The following is an 18,993-nucleotide window of genomic DNA, read 5'->3' as shown; positions in this document are numbered from 1 at the left end:
TTTCAGGTCGGACATGGCTTCCCTTTAGAAACGGTGATACCCAGAAGTGAAGGTGCATGTACCTTCGGAAGTCGGCAAAACTGCTCATAAAAGGCATTAGAATCCAGGACTTTATCTTTTAAAAAATGTCAGAGAACGAAAGAAAGGAAGGTGTTTCAAATCTCTCCAAATCCGAGTTGGTCTTAAGCTTGAATATTGTGACTAAATCATGTCAGAAGGCTTGTCAAAGCCTTGGAAAAGATACTCCAGGCAAGTTACTGAAACAGTAACAGGTGTAAGAGACCTCAATTGTATACAGAAAGTAAGGCCGCGGTTTTCTGCTTAGAGTTGAAAATATGAGGGAGATTTAACAAAAGGGGCTCAAATGTGCGGGTGTTTGATAATGTAAACAAGATGAATCTGTTTCTACTGACGGCGAGGGGGTGCGGTTAGGAAGCAGAAATTTCAAAATAATTGTCAAGGGAACCAGGATAAAGTTTAAAATTAATGATGATCTGGAATAAACTGCCAGACAGGATAGTGGAAGAAAATTTGGTTGTAGTTGTTAGGAAACAATTGTTGTTGTTCATTAAGGTCAGGAAGGTAGGATGGAGCCAGGGAGTGGGCCTAATTGGATAGATTTGTCAAAAAGCCAGTGCAGGCACAAAATGCTGACTGGTGTTCTATGACGCTAATTTGAAATTTCAGCAGAAGAAGCCAGCTGTCCAACTGCTTTTGGCTCAGAGACTTTGGGGTCAGACAGTCCTGTTTGACAGGAAAAGAAGAAACAGTACACCCCGCGGGCATTCACTTGATCAGGCCGATGCTTAACCTCCCCTACTGTCTCTTGCTGGTCTCTTTCAGTTTATGTCGGCTTGGCAACAGTTGGAGCAGCCACCTGGTGGTTCATGTACGATGAAGATGGTCCACAGGTCACCTTCAATCAACTGGTAACAGAGCTTCAGTAAAACTCTTTGTAAATGGAGGGAGAGAGTGGCAGCGTGTTACAATCCAGTAATAAACCATTTGAAGGGATACCCTTAAGACAGTAGCTGTTCTATCGAGGTTGAAGTGTTATTCATTAGGTTGCTATTGGTATCTGTTGGAAAGTCTGATTGATCTTCATCATATTCTCAGTGTTGATCCAGCAACTTACTCTGAACAGGAAGAGAGCAAACTGTTAGAAGTTTCATTTGATACTAATCCTGGTCTGGGCTCTGTTTATTTGTGGAAAAGCGCAGTTGCTGTGTTTTTTTAGGAAGTACTTCATTGTGCAGTGGACTCCATGTTGTGACAGTGTGCTATGAAAACCCAAATATTTATTTTTCCAGTGGGAGTCTGAGCTAATTATCAAGCTGATCTGAGAACCATAAAATTCAGCATTTCATATTCTCTATATCACATGTAACCACATTCCTAGGGAAACTCAGTGAATGCCATGAAAATGCTCTGTAAATTTGCAAGGACTGATCTATATCTCAACTCCTGTCATCCACCATTGTCCTTTATCCCTTAATACCCTTCCTTAAAATCTAAATCTGACAAGCTCCAATTATTAACATTTCAGGGTCAAAGACTGAACTGTTTGGTCCTTGACCTTCAGTTGATCTCTGTTCAATTAGAGTCAGTTGTGGGTAAGTTGTTGGAGGGGATTCTGAGGGACTGGATCTAGATGCATTTGGAAAGGCAAGGACCAATTAGGGATAGCCAGCATGTCTTTGTGCATGAGAAATAGTGTCTCACTAACTTAATTTAGTTTTTTGAAGAGGTGACAGAGAAGATTGATGAAAGCACAGCAGTAGATGTTGGTTATATCAAATTCAGCAAGGCGTTTGACAAAGTTTCACATGGTAGACTAGTTAGCAAAGTTAGATCACATGGGATCCGGGGGAGCTAGGCATTTTGATAGAAAATTGACTTGAAGATAGGAGGGTGGTGGTAAAGGGTTCCTTCTCAGACTGGAGGCCTGTAACCAGCGGTGTGCCGCAGGATCAGTGGTAGATTCACTGCTTTTTGTCATTTATATAAGCGATTTGGATGTGAGTATAGGGGATATGGTTAGTAAGTTTTCAGATGATACCAAAATTGGAGGTGTAGTGGGCAGCAAAGAAGTTACCTCAGAGTACAACGGGACCTTGATCAGTTGGGCCAATGGGCTGAGGACTGGCAGATGGAGTTTAGTTGGAATAAATGTGAGGTGCTGCATTTTGGTGGGGCAAACCAGGGCAGGACTTATACAGTTAATGGTAGTCCCCTAGGAAGTGTTGCCAAACAGAGACCAAAGGGTGCCGCTGCATTGTTCCTTGAAGGTGGACATGTAGATAGGGTAATGAAGATAGCATTCGGTATGCTTGCCTTTATTGTTTAGGGTATTGAGTACAGGAGTTCAGAGGTCAAGTTGCAACTGAACAGGACATTGGTTAGGCCACTTTTAGAATACTGCTTCAATTCTGGTCTCCTTGCTATAGGAAAGATGTTGTTAAACTTGAAAGGGCTCAGAAAAGATTTACGAGAATGTTGCTGGGATTGGAGGGTTTGAGCTATAGGGAGAGGCTGAATGGCTAGGGCTCTTTTCCCTGGAGCATTGGAGACCTTATAGAAGTTTATAAAATCATGAAGTGCATGGAGAGGGTGACTAGCTAAGGTCTTTTCTCCAGAGTAGGGGAGTTCAAAACTAGAGAGCACAGGTTTAAAGTGAGAGGGGCAAGGTTTAAAAGGGACCTGACGGGCAACTTTTTCACGCAGAAGGTGGTGCGTGCATGGAATGAGCTGCCAGTGGAAGTGGTGGGGGCTGGTACAATTACAACATTTAAAAAGCATCTGGATGGGTACATGAATAGGAAGGGTTTAGAGAGATAAGGGCGAAATGCTGGCAAATGAGATGTGGTCAGATTGGGATACCCGGTTAGCATGGATGAGTTAGACCGAATGGCTTGTTTCCATGCTGTATAGCTGTATGATTCTATTTGGCTGATCTTCATTTCAACTTCCTTCATTCACCTTTTCATCTATATCTCATGATGCCTTTATTGGAGAGAAATCTATCTGTTTCCATTTCAAAACTTTGAACTGATCCCTGACGTCCACTGTTTTTGGGGAAGGGTAAAAATTTCCACTGGTCTTTGCAGGACAATTAGTTCCTGTGTTCGTCTGTGAACCGCATCGCTCTAGTTTCAAGGTTAAGTCCCTTTGTAGTAGACTCCCCATCAGAGGAAATATTATGTCTCTGTCTAACCTGTCAACACCTTTAAAGCTTTAATTTAGATTAACCCTTAAGCTGCCATAGTTAAGAGAAAACAAGCCACATTTATGAATCCTGCCCGCACAACTTAACCGACTAACATCATGGTGAATCTGCATTCCTTGCCTCCAAGGCCAGTATATCCCCCCTGTGCAAAATTGAATATGATGCTTGAGCTGGAATCTTGGCAAAGTTCTGTATAACTGAATCAGTACTTCCTCATCTTTTCGTCTATCCCTCTCAAGTTAATAGTGACAATTCCTTTGGCACTTCTAATAATAGTGCCTTTGTTGCTGGTATTTATGAACGCAGACAAGGAACAGAGTTAAGGCACATTTCTGCTGAAGCCTGCTCTGCCATTTGTAACCTCAACACCACCGTCTTTCCTCCCCCTAATAACCTTTCATCCATTTGCTTATCAAAAATCCATCCACTTCTGCCTGAAACACATTCAAGAACTGTTTTACCTTCTTTTCAGGAAGAGACGTCCAAAGACTCATGATCCTCTGACACGGGCGGTGGGGGAGCCTTTGACTTGCATCTATTTTAAATGAGTGACCCCTTAGTTTTATACAGTGACCCATAGTTTAACATTCTCCCGATAAGGAAGCATTCTTTCACATCCACCCTGTCCACCTCAGTATCTTATGTCTCAACAAAGTTCAGTGGACCCTTGTCCAACCTTTCCATACAACAAATTAACCAAGTAAACTTTCTTTGAAACAGAATCGGAATTTGTTGGAGAATCTCAGCAGGTCTGACAGTGTCTGTGGAGAGAAAGCAAAATTGACCGTTTGGGGTCCAGTTTTGAAGGAGGGTCACCAAACTTGAAGCATTAATTCTGTTTTTCCCTTCCTAGATGCTGCCAGTTCTGCTGAGCTTTTCCAGCAATTTGTTTTGCCATGGAAATGTTGACCCCTTATTTCAAGGGGATTGCAGTATAAGAGTAGGGAAGGCTTACTGCGAGGAGACATAACAGAAAGGGAGCTGCAGATACTACAGAAGCATTGAGGGTTAAAGAGAGCACCCAGCCAAAAGGAGTGGCTTGTTTGGTAGCATACTTGCCTCTGAGCCAGAAAGTTGTAGGCTAAAGTGCCACTCCAGGGAGCTGAGTGCAAGAGGCTGGGTATAACAGTGACAATATAAAGCACGATATAAAGTAAGCCTTTCCCTTTATTGTGTCTGTGATTTCCTGCCCTGTGTTCTTGCTCCCTTTACCTGCCTCCTCCATCCACAATGGGATCCTTTGCATCCACCTGAGGAAGCAGATGGGTCCTTGACTTAATCTGAAGGCAGTGCCTTTGACCAAGCAGCAGCTGGGATAGTTATTGTACTAAAATCCCTGGTTTGAGACTTGACTGTAATCTCCCTGTACTAAGGTAAGAGTACCTACCTACTAAACCAAGCATGCAAACAGGGTGAGCCTCAATCCGCACAGATACTGAGAACTGATGGAGAGATGTGATCTTAATCCATAATGTTGTTAATCTCTGTCTCTCTCTCTCTGTACTCTCCCAGCGGCACTTCATGCAATGTACACCAGACCACCCACTTTACCAAGACATCGAGTGTAAAATCTTTGAGTCTCGCTACCCTACCACAATGGCATTGTCTGTCCTGGTGACCATTGAAATGTGCAACGCACTAAACAGGTGAGTGTGACCTCCAAGGCACCCCGAAGGCTGTAAGGCAGTGTCACTCTCTGCACCAGCTCCTTTATTTAACAGTGTCAGAGCCTGTACCAGCAGCTGCCAGCCTGCACGACAAACTCCAGTTACAGCAGGAACTCTCACTGTCTTTGCCCCTCCTCACTTTACAACATTCTGTTACCTCTGTTAGTGGTGGAGGTGGAAATCCAGAAAGGAGAACAGATCTGGTTTGCAACAGGATGCCTGTAGTCAGACTACTTTCTTGTTGTATCTCTGAGTCCAATTCTGATTCTGTAATTTATATCTTGCTCTGAGGTTTTTGAATTGAATTACTAGTGAGTCATTTTACAGGATCCCTATTTAAAAGATGCAGAATGTATTATTCACTTACTTTTGCAACAGACTTTGACAACTTATTTTGCATCAGACAACAGTAGAAGCCAAAATAAAAACTGAAATGAAAAGTCCAGTGATGACAGTGAATCCATTGTCGATTGTTGGAAAAAATAATCATCTGGTTCACTAATGTCTTTTAGGAATGGAAACTGCCATCCTTACCTGCACTGTATGTGATCCAGACCCATTGCAATGTGGTTGACTCTTAACTGCCCTCTGAGATGGGCAATAAATGCTGGCCTAGACAGCGACGCCTTCATCCCGTCAATGAATTTTTAAAAAATTAATGAGGACAGTTTGTATATCTATTGCACTAATGAGGCTCAGTGTTTGACAGTGAGATGCTCCCTACATTCTGTGTTACCCCTACCACCCTGTGCTCTGTCAACCCTCTTCCTCCCAATTCTATCTGGCACCCCTCTTCCACTCCATCTGACACGTGCCCATCACCCGTTCCCCTAATCATTAACCCATGCTCCCACACTGTAATCCCCTCCCGCATTCAGTGATACCTCCTTCACCTCTCTGGCATACAGACTGTGATAGTAATAGGAGCAAAAACAGAAATGGCTGGAAAAGCTCAGCAGGCCTGGCAGAATCTGTGAAGAAAATATCAGAGTTAACGTTTCAGAGACCAAGGGTCACTGGACCAGAAACTTTAACTCTGATTTTCTCTTTAGAGATGCTGCCAGCCCTGCTGAGCTTGTCCAGCAACTTCTGTTTTTGTTCCTGATGTACAGCATTTGCAGTTCTTTTGGCTTTTATTTTGTGATAGTAATAGGTTTATTTCTTGTGGTCAGGGGTAATTGATCTGCTGGTTTGTGGTAATAATCTATTTCTCCTGGTCCCGTACTTTTTAATGATCATCACCTTCATTCAAATTCACTCAAATCTAATACAAGGCCATATCTGAAAGAGATACTTTCCTACACCTGGACGCACATGCACCTAACAGCATTGAAATCTATTTCACTGCCACCTATTTGGACCCTCCCCATCTCTAACTGCCTGCTCACCAGATAAAAAAATTCCTCCAAATTTAGGATGACATCTATGGCCTACATCTCTACATGACACGCATGTGCACATGCACAAACACAAACCTAACACCATAGTTCCCAACGTAGAAACTGTTGAACCAGACCATCTGCAATATCAGCGTCATGATTTGTGCTGCCCAAGCTGAGTTTCTGATCACAATCCATACCATCACTTAGACCATCTGACTCCACTTTGAGGAAGTAACTCAATTCCATCTCTACCTTAGCTGATCTGCTGCTGAAACCCTCATTCAGTCATTGGGATAACCATGCCTACTGGTAACAATGTGTTTCACTCACCTTTTCCCATTGAAATCTAGCCATGTTCAAACGTGCACTGAATTCTTTTCACCCATCACCCCAGCACTCACTGACCTACCTGAACACCTGGCCCAACAAGACCTCACTTCTAGAAGCGTCATCCTGGTTTAAAAGCTCCCCAGGTCTCACTCCTCCCTATCTCCGTCATCTCCTCCAGCCCCTAAACCCTTTCCAATATCTCTTCCAATACTACGGGCGGCACAGTGGCTCAGTGATTAGCACTGCAGCCTCACAGTGTCAGGGACCCAGGTTCGATTCCCGCCTCGGGCGACTGTCTGTGTGGAGTTTGCACATTCTCCCCGTGTCTGCGTGGGTTTCCTCCGGGTGCTCCGGTTTCCTCCCAGAGTCCAAAGATGTGCAGGCTAGGTGGATTGACCATGCTAAATTGCCCGTAGTGTTCAGCGATGTGTGGGTTATAGGGGGATGGGCCTGGGTGGGATGCTTCAAGGGACGGTGTGGACTTGTTGGGCCAAAGTGCCTGTTTCCACCCTGTAGGAAATCTAATCTAATCTAATCTGTGCACCTTTAAACATGGATTTTTATCCAAATCCAAGTATAATCACTCAACTGTTGGTACAGATGCCAAGCTCTGGAATTCCCTCCCTATATCTCCCAAGGTCATTTTTCTCCCTTATGATGCTCCCCAAAACCTCCCTCTTTCAGCAGGTTTTTTTTTAAAACCCCTGACCCGTTATCTCCTTATGTGGCTTGGTGTCGCATTTTGTTAGGTTGTGCCCCTATGATGTACCTTGTGAGATTTTAGTGTGTTAAATGGCTTGTATGAGTGCAAATTGGTGTTCTTCGCGTTGATCTATAGTCTGCAAGTGGCCCTGAATTCACCAAGCATCTTGGACTTCAATGTTGTTGGTCAACCAGCAGATCCAAGCCAAGAATTCTTAGTATTTGTCTGCATTCAATTGATCAGTTATATCATAAAAGAGTAATAAAATGCATCATGAAATGGGCCCTTAGGCCCACAAGCTGTCTTATTAAAAACAGAATTGGAACACAATTATTGTGACAGCATCTATTTTAATGATTCATGTGTAGGAGATTGAAGCGTTATACATCAGATAAATGGGGACTAAAAAGTATTTGAGAGTTCAGTAAACAAACCTAAAGCATTTGGAATTTAAAGGATAGCCTGTCTTTAAGGTTAGAGTTAAGAGTAGGAAAATAATTGATAGCTCATTTTTGAGTTCTTTGCTGGAGACGAGATGCAGTCATTCTCAAGGGCTTGAGGTAATTCCTATAGTTGTCCATACCACAGAAAAATCATAAAAGAACTGATTAGAGAAATTTTATAAAGTGTCCATATACTTTTCAGATCCATGGACAGATTTTGAAATTCAACATGGTTGATTTAAATCTCTCTCCCAGACATGTGATAATGCCGTGGGGATAGTTGCACCAAACTACTCTTTGCTATGGGTCTGTACGTGAGTGGTTTCACAGAATACTGACAGTTTATTCCTGGAACTGAAATAGCTTGCAAGCAGGCAGACAGAGAAAGCTGCCAGGGGCTGTAGACCACTAATCAAGAAGGCAGAGAGAGTCCGTGCTTTAGCTGGAGTGTGCACACATGGGCTCCCTAAGGAGAGTTGGGAGTCAACTGGCCAAATGCTAGTGAAAGGACTCTGAATGGCTGAAACACTGGAAAGAATCAAAGTAAATTCCTGAGAGATGTGGCACACCTTCGTTGGTCCTGGTCGAGGGGAAGAAGCCTTGAGGATCCTGGAAACGATACAGGCACACTAGGAGGAAATAACAAAAAAATTGAAGTGTGCTGTTGAGCTTTTTTTGGAGATACGATGAATTTGTTTTGACAAAACCTCCGTGGTAAGTTGTTTTGTTTAATTCCTATAATTGAAAATATTTTGCTTAACACCGTAAGGTACAGTTCTTTCAGTTAGGCATGGGCAATAGCAAAGGTGTGCCAGGTTGGTGGATTAGATATTGAACAGCCACACAAAGTTCACCATTGTTTCTGTCATAACAGCTTGTATTCACAATAGAACCTTTAACATAAACAAGAGGTATGAGAGCAGACAAGCATATTGGTTGTCTGACAAACATAACAGGCCAGCATTTAGCGTTAAATATCAAGACAGCACAGGGTCTTACTGAATTTACTGTACTCCATTGACTTGACCATAACCAGTTTGATGGTTAAACCCGTGCATTTTGTTCTCTTTGAAGCTTCTTTATCATTTGATTTGCTCTTTCTTTCTGTAGCCTGTCTGAAAACCAGTCACTGTTGCGAATGCCTCCATGGGTGAATATCTGGCTGCTGGGGACCATCTGCATCTCCATGTCACTGCACTTCCTGATTCTGTATGTGGAGCCATTGCCTGTGAGTATGGATATGGGTACAGATATGGTTAAGGATATGGATATGCGATTGGATGAAATAACTTAACAGATGGAAAAGAGCTGGCCAGAATGTTCCCGTTGACTGTGGCCTATGACCCAGTGCCATGATATCTTTCTCTGTGCCTGTCTCTTGGTGCCAGTCTTTATATTTTAACTGAAAGGCCCATGTCGGGTTAAAACTGCTTCTCTGCGAGTAGGATTGTGTCTCTCTTTCTCAGGATGGTGATTCTCCAATAAGAGATGTACACACCTCCCAGTGATCTGCATGCAGAAAACAATTAAACCCATTAGATTTTGAGTAGGCCGTCGTTAGAAGTCAGGCATTTTTTCTTTTGGTTGTGCAGACCTGATTCAGAACCATTTTGAAGCTGTGTATTCAATCTTTGGGGAGGTGATGGCCTATGGTATTATCTGCTAATCCAGAGGCCTGGGTAATGTTCTGGGGATCTGGGTTTGAATCCTGCTGTGACAGATGGTGGATTTTCAATTCAATAAAAATCGGGAACCGAACTCTAATGATGACCATGGATCCATTGTCAATTGTTGGGAAAAACCCATCCGGTTCACTAATGTCTTTTAGGGAAGGAAACTGCCATCCTTACCTGGTCTGGCCTACACATGACTCCAGACCTACAGCAATGTGGTTCACTCTCTCCAGGCAATAAGGCATGGGCAACAAATGCTGCCTCGCCAGTGATGCCCACATCCCATGCATGAATAAAAACAACTGTGTAAATTCCTATGTCTGTGGTTATGATGGAAACTGCATGTGTAAACTTGTCATGATGTAATATACTCTTCTGCCAGTGAAGGGGCTGTACCATCTTCACTAGCGAAAGGGTGTAATGCCAATGTGATGCATGTATATACTCAGTTCCCATTAGGAATTGGATATGGGAATTTATAATGGAAACAGCTGACAGGAAGTCTATGCAGCCATTAGATCTTTAATGTATTCTGGGTCAATCTTGTCTATTCAAAATAATTGAACACCACAAGTGTTACTACAGTGACACTTTTAGAATTCTGTCCTATTGTCTGTAGAAAACACCTTGCAGACAACACAGGTAAATGTACTTTTACACATGGATGTTTGCTGAACAAACGTCACCATTCAGTAACCAAGCAAGCAAAACATTCCAAACTATACACACGCACCTGCGCACACTTCCATTTCAGCATATTACTAACCGGGTTTACAATCACCTGTAAGGTGCAAATGTGTACTGAGATCACATGACCATTGACTGTGCTTATCAACAATTTTAATTACATTTCTGATTAGTTACAATCTCAACGTGTTACATTAGGCTGTTCTGTTTGTTAATTTGTGGGATGTGAGCATCACTAACAGGGCTGGCATTTATTGCTTATTCCTACTTGCCTTTAGCTATCAGACTTATTGTCCACTTCACAGAGCAGTAGATAAATGGCCAAAGCTTAAAGCCAGAAGTTGTTAACGAATGTCTGCTGGTTGCGCTTCCATGATGACTTTGTAACATTGTCCTCTTTCTCACCCAACAGCTGATTTTCCAGGTGACTGCTCTGAACTGGCCTCAGTGGGTCATGGTCCTGAAGATTTCACTGCCCGTCATCCTGCTGGACGAATCACTCAAATACATATCCCGCAACTACATTGAGGGTAAAGACCCTGTTGTAGTTTGTCAGACCAATAGTGGGCTTCCAGCATGCTTTGGGGACATTTCTTGGCTCTTCGTCCTAGTCTCCGCCCCTCTCATTTGCTGGCTTTACTGTCTGCTCTAACCTCCAAGGACTGCTGCAGTGCTGACCAGACGGAACTGGTTGTTTGATGCCAGCTTGCTTTTTTCTCTCGTGGGACTTGGTTATATTCTGTGTCTGTCCTAAGAGGATGCCTTGGGTCCTATTGAATGCGCTTATGTCTGTGGGACTGTGCGGCCAGGAGGAGAGGGCATTCATGGCGATTTCCAAACCCCGGATTAGCTGCAGGGCTTATTTGAATGCTACTTCACCTATTGTGTCCATTCATTCATAGAGATACTGAATAGTTCATTGCAATTAGTAAATGCAATCCTCTTCTGTCCCAAACCTGACTCAACAAGTCCAAAAGTTAGCCAATTGGAGAGAAATGACTCTGGTAATGCTTCGGGAACTGAAACAGAATGCCAGAAGGCCTAAGAGGTTTGGAGTAAGATGGTAAATTGGTTGACGTGTCACTAGCTGTTGTGTTAATCTAACCCAGCAAGCCAACAACTCCTGAATCCGACATGGAGCTTGGTTCCTGACGGAACAGTGCCGAGCTGATTAATTCATCACTGGCATCGTGGCAAACTTCATTGCAATGAGCCAGCCAGTGCAAATTAAGGGATGGATTTTATTTTGGGTTCAAAATCATTAACAATCTTTTGTTTTTAGTTGGGAGGGGAAAAAAAGAAAATTTCAAAAGAACAATCAATAGAACCAGCAATAAAAATGCAACTAAATTCATAATCATGATACCCATCTACTTTGTGGGTGAGCAACTCTTTGAAGAACAATGTGTTAAACAGTCCCGGTCTAAGAACATTAATCAGTAAAAGGTCACTGGTGAATAGCTTAATCATTTGGCCCTAACTTTTTTGAGATGAGTAAGTTCTGTTTATGTTTGAACCACTGATGGGACAACCGCTGTGTGCATATTGCATGAAGCCCCAGTGTGAGGACCTGCTTGGCCCTGGCTGGAGGTACAGCCGCCACTCCTGAGATATTATGTAGGAATGGCACTCACTTTGCTTCCCAATGGGGTGAAAGCACCACAAAAAGTGATAGCAGCGATCTGTCCTTTATCTGATTGCGCTGTACATGCCTCACAAAACCAAATTGATCTCCCGGACACAGCTCACAAATTCTGCGGCATCCTCGGCAATATTTATATGGGTGGGTGGGCAGTCCTGTTTGTTCCATCACATCACCCACCCCCGAGTTTAGTCCCAGCCCTTCCAGCCTGGCTTTCTGCCAGCTGCCAGGAAGCACCTGTATGATTTTGCCTGGCAGCAGTACTCCCGTGAATGGATTGCCGGGAGCTGGCCTGCTGTGAGGTACGGAGTAGGCCTGCCTTGCTAGGAATGCTGTCAACAATCAAGGAATGCTGTTAAAGGATCAGCATTCAACCCTGGCATTTTGATATTTACAGCTACTCTGCTTGCTGGTGTATTTTCTTTATGCCTGTAAATTTCCAGGTGAGATCCAGCCTTTTGCTATGGGTCACAGGCAGGATTCTAAGCCTCGGGGCTGGTGGAGCCCAGAGAAGGCAACACCAAATGAAAGAGGGAAAACGAAAGCCTGAAAGGAGCTGTCCTGCACGTTGACCCAAAGTCCCACATATTCAACCCTGACGCTGATTCCAAGGCAAGCTTTCAGTCAGTAAATTTGAGAGCAGCTGATGTAAGGGGTGAAACCCTCTGCACGCACCTGGTGAACCCTATTACAGTTTGTTTAGTTCTGAATTCTCATCTCCAATATTAGCCCTCTGCCTGTTTTACAGCAGCTTCCTGTTTAATTGCAGCCTTGTCAGTACCGTCAGGGGCAGGCACTTCCAGCGGAAGCTTCTGGTATGTGAATTTAGTGACAGCCCATACTCATGTTTCTCCATCACCCCCCCCCGCCCCCTGCCAGCCCAAGTGTTTGATCTATGGAAAGGCAGCTCGCAACCCTCCAGTAGCATGACCATCTGATAGCAGTCTTCATGGGATGGATGAGAGAATTTTGCCACCTTTATGTGGAAAGAGACAAAGTTGTTGTTTATGGCCTGTCAAGCTCATTAGTTGTACCTCTCAGTGGTCAAAGATCTGGAAAACAGCTTTCCAGTAACTTTAAAAAAAACCCCTGTTAACAGACACCACAATGTGCTCATTCAGATCATCAAATAGCCAGAAAACAATCGGTGCCTGTTCAAATAACGTTTTTCACAGTCCCACGCTGAGCAGAGTCATAGTCACTGTCCTGAAAGAGCTCAGTGGTTGAGGCGGGCGGGGAGAGATTGTCTTGAGAAACCTCAGTGCTGGCCTAAGCCATAAAAGCATCTGCGATGATATCTGCCCAGTGCTCATAACCCAGCCCGTGGAGACTTGAAGCTGCAGTATTAGGTGTGACTGATGTGGGAGTCAGTGAAACAATGAAGGGAATGCTAAAGTACCTTGTGACGAATGAATGATGGAAGTCTGTCAGACGATGTCTGGTTGGCAATCGACCCCTCCCTATTTTCACAATAAGGGAGAAGAGGAGTGTGTTTAGAGTGAAACCACAGTCACTTTTTATGTGGAAATTGTGGACAGTTTTTGGAGATGTACTCATTTTAATTTTCTGAGTGATGACTGATTAACAAATAACTGTCTAACCTTGAAGTGAATGAGTAGTGAATTGTGAAACTGTGCTAACTAATAGGGCAGCTGTTGTTTAATTAAGAATCTTGCTTAAAAATTGTGAAAATGGAAAGTGGAATAAACAAAAATTCCAGTTGATGGATTGAAGATTTTGAAGCTTTGTGAATAGTGAGAGATGTTTTTTAAAAATTTAGTTAAATGTGTGAGCATCCTTCCTGGTCTTGCGACAAGAGGTTGTGTTTCTGTTTCCTCCGACATCGCCCGACCTGCAATACATTGTTATAGATGGAAGGTGTTTTTAATACAGGTACTTGCTGCACTTTGCTCTTTCCTCTGGTGTTCCAGACCCAACCCCACAGATGTTTCCAGAAACCTACACTCGAATTCTGGCTGCACAATCCAGGAAGTAATGGTTGAAGGGGACCCATGTTTGTTATTAATTGCCTCCCTGACTGTGTTTTGAGAACACAATTCTGCATATTTAAACCCTAATGGCAGGTCATGAGTAGTATACTTTGGACAGAACTTTGTATCAAATTCTTAGCAAGGGCGAGAGTGTGAAGGGCAAGGTTAAGTGGAGCCTGTTCCTGTTCAGCATTAGGGGTTTAGCCCATCATTGGGGATTTCTGCCTTGGAAGCTCGATTATGTACGAGTGTGAGCTATCAGCAAAGGCTTTGCTCTCCATTGTGTTATGGGTAAGTGTGCTAGTGCGGTACAGTGTGCATTGTGTGCCTCAGGTTTGTCCAAATGTTCTTGCATGCTAGGACAAGGTGAAAGCCCAGGACATCCAAACAGGATAGAGGGACAATTTTAAAGCAAGTTTAAAGAAAAACACCAGGAGACAATACCCCTTGGGAACCCTAGGAGTATTTACACATGAAGATGTTCGTTTCTGGAGATCACAATTACTTGACTTGCAGTTTCTCTTTAACTTCCCAGCAAAGTAGGACACAGTAGCATTATGTTGAAACTAGAAACAGAGTAAAACAAGCAAATGTGCTAGGCCCACCATGGGAGGAAGCTGCCTCACTATGGAATATGGCTGTAGTTAGTATATGTAATGTTTATATTGCCCTCCAGGCAGCAATAAGGCAGCCCAGCCCCAACTGGATACCCAGTGAGCACAGCCAGGTCTCAGTCCAGGTTTTGATTAATCTTTTTACTGGATGTCGCAGCAAACTCTGCCTGATCTGTTGTGCAGACTCGCTACTGTTTGCAGAATTTGAGGCTTTAAAGCTGCCCCATCTGTGAAGTAATGATGACTTTATGTTCCAATTGCCTGTGCTCCTTGATTATGTCACTTTTCAGTGACAGATTAGCCCCTGTCAGGAGAAGCCAGCTTGTGACCTTTGCTCTGATTTCAGAAGAATCCCAGCGATCCCCATTCTGAGCTGGTCCTTGACTTCTGCCGTAATGCTCCTCCAATGTGACTGCTGAGGGCTGGGCCTTTGGGCAAACCACTGTTTTCTTTTCTTTCTCATTTATTCATTCACTGGATGTGGGCATTGATGACTAAGTCAGTATTTATTGCACATTCTCTATTGCCCTTGACTATTGGGAAGGGAGAGGCACGGGGATGGGGATGAATTTAGCTCAGTGCTATGTGGGGAAGAAGGAACAACCTTCCTGCCTGACAGTCTGCTCAGCCACACACCCAAATATATCAGCAATAGAGGCACTCACCTGTTTCTGGAAACATTTGCGGCCTAGACCCTTCTATTGTACTAACCTGGGAGGAATGCTCTGAATAACTTCTAGAGAATGTAAAGCATTCTGTGCCACTGTTTTTATGTGGTGAACCTGTACAATCTCTCCTCTGTGAATGTCTAATTAGATTTAAGATGAGATTATGCCTGGAAGCACATCACTTGACACAAGTACAGTATCTTCTGTTTTGTTTTTAAGTCCAAATAGATTTGCCCTCTGCTAAAAGTAGAGGTTGTCACCTCATCTATCGCTGCCACTACTTCTCCCCCGCCTTTTAATCTTTCCTATTTCTGCTCCCCTTCCTCTGACCTTTTCTCTGTCAGCCTCTGCCCCCTCTTACCCCTTTACTGTTGCCCCCATCCCACACCCTTGTTTCCTCCCCCTCCCAAATCTCCTCAGTATCACATGTGGGTTCTGGGCTACGCTGCCGATGTGTGTGTGTGTGTGTGTGTGTGTGTGTGTGTGAGAAATGTTACAAAGTGTCGCCGATGATGTCTTCTCATAGCAGTGCTATTTTTCTAACAAAACTTAAATTAAACAAAAAAGTTTTTTTCTAAAAAAAAGATATTTATTGAAACCTCTGCTGTAACCTTTGTTATCACTTGCATGTGTGCTTACCTAAAAATAAAAGTATTTCCCCCGAAATGTACTCAAGCTTGGTTTAAAATTCTGTTTAATATTAATTTCAGCTTCAATCACTGAGATTCAAAGCTACAATATCTCTCTACAGTTGCCCCCAAACCCCCTGCCTCCCAATTCTTGGATGTTAAAGATAGGACATGGCTACAATGGAGACTTTGATTTCCGACTAACATTCCCCAAAGACAGGAACGGGTAGAAACCATGCATTTCATTAAACTGAATCGTTGTTGACTCTCTTTGCTAGTTCAGGAGCTTGCCGTGTTGGCTGTGGCCTTTGGGAACACCTTGTTCAAGTGGCCATCCATGACCAGCCCCCAGGCTGTGAAGGCACACCCCCAAGCTGATCCCGGCTGTCCCTTCCCCCTGCACGCCTTTACCACTTTCGCTAACCGAGATCAACTCATCTCCAAGTGGACAAGTATCAAAGCCTGGACTCTCTGGTTCGTCATCACCCACTAAGCTCGCACCTTTTTAACATTATTAACCAGACAACGACACGCCACAAAATTGACTCCTGCCGGAAATTGGAACTTAGCTAATGGTTGAACCCAATTTTTAAAAAAAATTCGCTATTGCCTTGGCGGTATTAAAAAGTGCAAGTCTCTTGTTTAAATACTTCAACAATATTACAAATGTTCTTTGACCCTACGTTTCACTGGCTGTATTTCCAACAATCAACACGGTAACATTCCGTTTTAAAATTTGAGGCATTAACTTGAAGCCTGGCAGATCATATTGTGGCGTGCAGTCCATTGTCCGAGCTGAGTGTTTCAAGATGAGCCAGCCCTTTAGTTTCACAATGAATCGGTGAAGAGAGATACTGTGAGCTTTGTAAATCTGGGTTGCTTTCTTCCTTTCACTATTTGGATTTCTGTAACACTTTCCTTGACTCAATGGTTTCATTAAATCTGGCTGTTTGTGGATCTTACACACCATACTGTTGTAATTTTAAAATGTATATTATTTTATCACTTGAAGACATGTATGTTGTAAATTATTGGCCACAAAAGCATAACTCATTCAACTAGCCGATGAACACTTTGTCCATTGAGCATCTTTCAGGAAATTTGTTCAAATATTCCCGATCCCAGACTCGTCAGTTCTGCAAATCTTTCCTTTCAATTGTGTCCTTTTGTTAAATTCTATTGAACCTGCTTCATTTGCAATCATACCAACTGGCCACCTGAAACAAATATCTTGCCTCCCTTTTCATTCTTTGAACTTAAAACTTTTAGTTCTTTGCCATTTGGGATGACTAGACACAGGACACTTTTTGCTCCAATGTTCCCCCCCTTTACTATCCCTCAGGTGTACATTCCTGCTTAGGTGATGAGAGTTTAAGGGTTAGTTAAGCTTGAGACGCATATTAGACGGTATCTTCATCTGATGTTTATGATCACCTTGCAGCAGTAATCAGGCAGATTGTTTTATTTGATCTCCATAATCCAGGTAGTCACGATAAATCCAGACCGTCATCTTTTGCACATTGTTCAGACAATGCTGATGTCGGTTAATAACAGTGCTGTGACTGACTGAGTGTCTCGGCTGGGGGTGTGTGCGCAGGTTCTAAGCAACGTCATTTTCTCCTAAAACGCAGATACACCAACTGTAGCTTATTGCAAACTACCTTTTAAAAATACCAGCCTGTTCAACATTGCATTTGACGGTGCAGTTCTCCATAAGCACTGCACTAAAGCATCAGGCTGCCTTTGAAGGGGTAAGTGCTACCACTGAGACATGGCTGACAGGTGCTACATTAAAACGCTTATTTAAATCCTGTGGCATTTTACAAACCGCATACAGACTTCACAATGTATATTATGAATACAATGTTCATTGTGATAAACAGCTGCATGTGAAGAAAAGTAGACTCCAATTCCTCTGAAGAAATCCTCCTAATCTGGTTAGTTTCAGCAGATAGATATGTAAGGAGGAGCATTCTGTCATTAAGAATGCTGGTCAGATTCCAGCAGGCACTCTTCTCTGAGCCAGGAATTCAAGATAAACAGTTGGTTTTGGCTCTCAAATCAAAACATCTGCTGGACATCTCTGCCTTTTTCTCCATGTTTAGCATGAGTGCTCAGGAAATGCTGATGGCGATGTTGAGGAAGTGACAGATACAGGAGAAAGGGGAAATGCAATGCATGTGGTGTGCATGGACTTTCTGATACCTTATTTTGGGCTGTTATACAGGAGATCATTCAAGCTGAATGCGTTGAATTAGGATCAGGAGAGTAAATTGGATTTAAAATCAGCTGGGACGGAGCAGGACTATAAGGACAGTTTCCCAGACTCAGAGAATTATCGGTGCCCCTCTAGGTTCTGTTCTGGGACCACTTCTGTCCATTGAGTATATCAATGAGTTAAATGCAGGGCTAGAGGGGGGGTTGTGTCCACATGACAAGAGAGTAGAAGACTGAAGATGAATGCACGCTGGAAGGGAAGATTGCAATGATGGCAGAGAGAATAAAGAATATATTTTATGATGCAATGTTAGCGAACATGCAATGACTAATTTGGGTGAAAAGATGAAAGTTTAACTTGAGTGCAAAGAGCATGAAGATGTGGAAGAGGAGAAGAATTTGAGAAATTGGGTTTATAAGACATTAGAATCAGGAACGCAAATACAAAAGACAATTTAAAGAAAGATGACATTACTGGGTCTTAAGGAAGCAGGTATAGGATATAGCAGTAGTGCCGTATGTATGTAAAACCTGAATAAGATCGCATTTGACGTGCCACATGCAAATTTGAACTCCATATTATAGCTAAACAGATTTACCAGAAAATAATAATGAAACTTTCAAAAATTGAAGCTTTTATTTTCCCACCAGCACAATAATGACCACAGGATGATCTGTGATAGTTAAAATGAATCCATTTGGGAGGCAGACTGAAATAATTTCCAGTGACCGCGTAGTTTAGAATAGAGTGAAGAGAATGAAAATTAACTGAGATACATTGGACAGAGCAGGAATCATGGATGACTTGCATGTGCAACTCTAAATTAGCCACTTCACATTGTGTTATCTTTGTGCAGCCAGTGCACACAATTCTATTTGCAGTTTTCTCAAATAGTTATTAAAGTACATTAAGTTGTACTTTTACAAGAACAATTACTAATTACTTTGTGTTAATTATATTTATTCTTGCTATATAGGCATCACTGGCTAGGCTAATATTTATTGCCCGTCCTTAATTGCTCTGGAGTTGGCGATGGTGAGCCACCTCTTGGAATCACTTCAGTCCTTGGAGTGTAGGGATGTCCAAAGCACTGTTAGGAAGGGAGCTCTCAGGGCCTTGC

At 42.9% G+C, this 18,993-nt stretch overlaps 1 protein-coding gene across 2 annotated transcripts in view; it reads left to right on the top strand.

Annotated features, from left to right (window-relative positions):
- Positions 1–18,993, top strand: part of atp2a3 (ATPase sarcoplasmic/endoplasmic reticulum Ca2+ transporting 3) — a 189,942-nt gene that overhangs the window by 158,770 nt on the left and 12,179 nt on the right. The window contains exons 17-20 of one of the 2 annotated variants that reach the window (XM_048557266.2): positions 844–929; positions 4,739–4,872; positions 8,862–8,979; positions 10,524–10,641. In XM_048557266.2, the coding sequence (XP_048413223.1) occupies positions 844–929; positions 4,739–4,872; positions 8,862–8,979; positions 10,524–10,641 (456 nt within the window). Of the gene's footprint in view, positions 1–843; positions 930–4,738; positions 4,873–8,861; positions 8,980–10,523; positions 15,697–18,993 lie in introns of those variants that run through there. The other variant, XM_048557265.2, reaches the window with a different exon arrangement.

Source organism: Stegostoma tigrinum, chromosome 27 (genome assembly GCF_030684315.1).
Source record: "Stegostoma tigrinum isolate sSteTig4 chromosome 27, sSteTig4.hap1, whole genome shotgun sequence".
NCBI classification, from domain to species: domain Eukaryota; kingdom Metazoa; phylum Chordata; class Chondrichthyes; order Orectolobiformes; family Stegostomatidae; genus Stegostoma; species Stegostoma tigrinum.
This window is presented reverse-complemented; position numbering and strand designations above follow the sequence as displayed.